Genomic DNA, 711 nt, shown 5'->3' with positions numbered 1-711 from the left:
AAATTGTTTGTTCAGAGATGTACATGGTTCCTCTTCTGCACTAGCCATCGGTTTGTGCTTGGGAGAGGAAGCACCTTCCTTTAACTCTCCTTTTTCTGTCGCATCTGGAGCAGGAGGCAGAGGGTCAGTAGTTGTCTGTTTGCCTCTGAACCGCCCAACATCTATCCAAAGACGGCACTCCCCTAGTGCCCTCTCAAGCGCCGTGTCCTCCAAGTAAGCGTCCAGTAGACTTGAGAATTGTGCGCTGTGCAGAACGTCAACTGGCACCGTAACCACCTTGATCTCGTCTGACGAGGCGCCACCTCGAAGAAGAGAAGGTGCCTCCATCATTCTTTGCTCGTGCAAGTCCATGGCCCCAACTCCGGCTAGGCCGGCACTGAGAAGCACCGGAAGTGGCAGAAATCTACAAAAAACCATCTTCGCTACAGCAATCAAGACACCCGTGAAAAGGTATGCAACCGAGGCGCTCACAAGCCACGGCACAAGTAGTTACACTGCCTGGGATGCCTCAGCGATGACTGTAACGCTTGAGCCAAGGGAGCCCATGCACCCGCAATGGGTGCCTTTGCGTCTTAGAGGGCAATCCAAGGCCTTCCCGGTTTTTCTCCAGCCAGCCAGTTGTTTAGCAGCTTGTACGTTAGCATATTGCTAGAGGATTGCCGCTCCATTCATCCAGGNGCCGAACGCCTGAGCAGCGCGAGCCCGCAAGGC

The 711-nt window shown here is 54.2% G+C and overlaps 1 protein-coding gene across 1 annotated transcript in view; it reads right to left on the bottom strand.

Moving 5' to 3' along the window:
• EMH_0043810 (uncharacterized protein) overlaps positions 1–417 on the bottom strand; it is a gene marked incomplete at both ends in the record, with an annotated part of 2961 nt that extends 2544 nt beyond the window's left edge. Inside the window, 1 exon segment of the mRNA XM_013495892.1 lies at positions 3–417. Within this exon segment, the coding sequence (XP_013351346.1) occupies positions 3–417 (415 nt within the window).
• Between the last annotated feature and the right edge of the window lie 294 nt (positions 418–711).

The sequence above is a fragment of the Eimeria mitis genome, genomic scaffold, assembly GCF_000499745.2.
Source record: "Eimeria mitis Houghton genomic scaffold, Emh_scaff1803, whole genome shotgun sequence".
In the NCBI taxonomy this organism is placed as follows: domain Eukaryota; phylum Apicomplexa; class Conoidasida; order Eucoccidiorida; family Eimeriidae; genus Eimeria; species Eimeria mitis.
The sequence above is the reverse complement of the archived record's forward strand: the minus strand, read 5'-3'. Positions and strand labels throughout refer to the sequence as shown.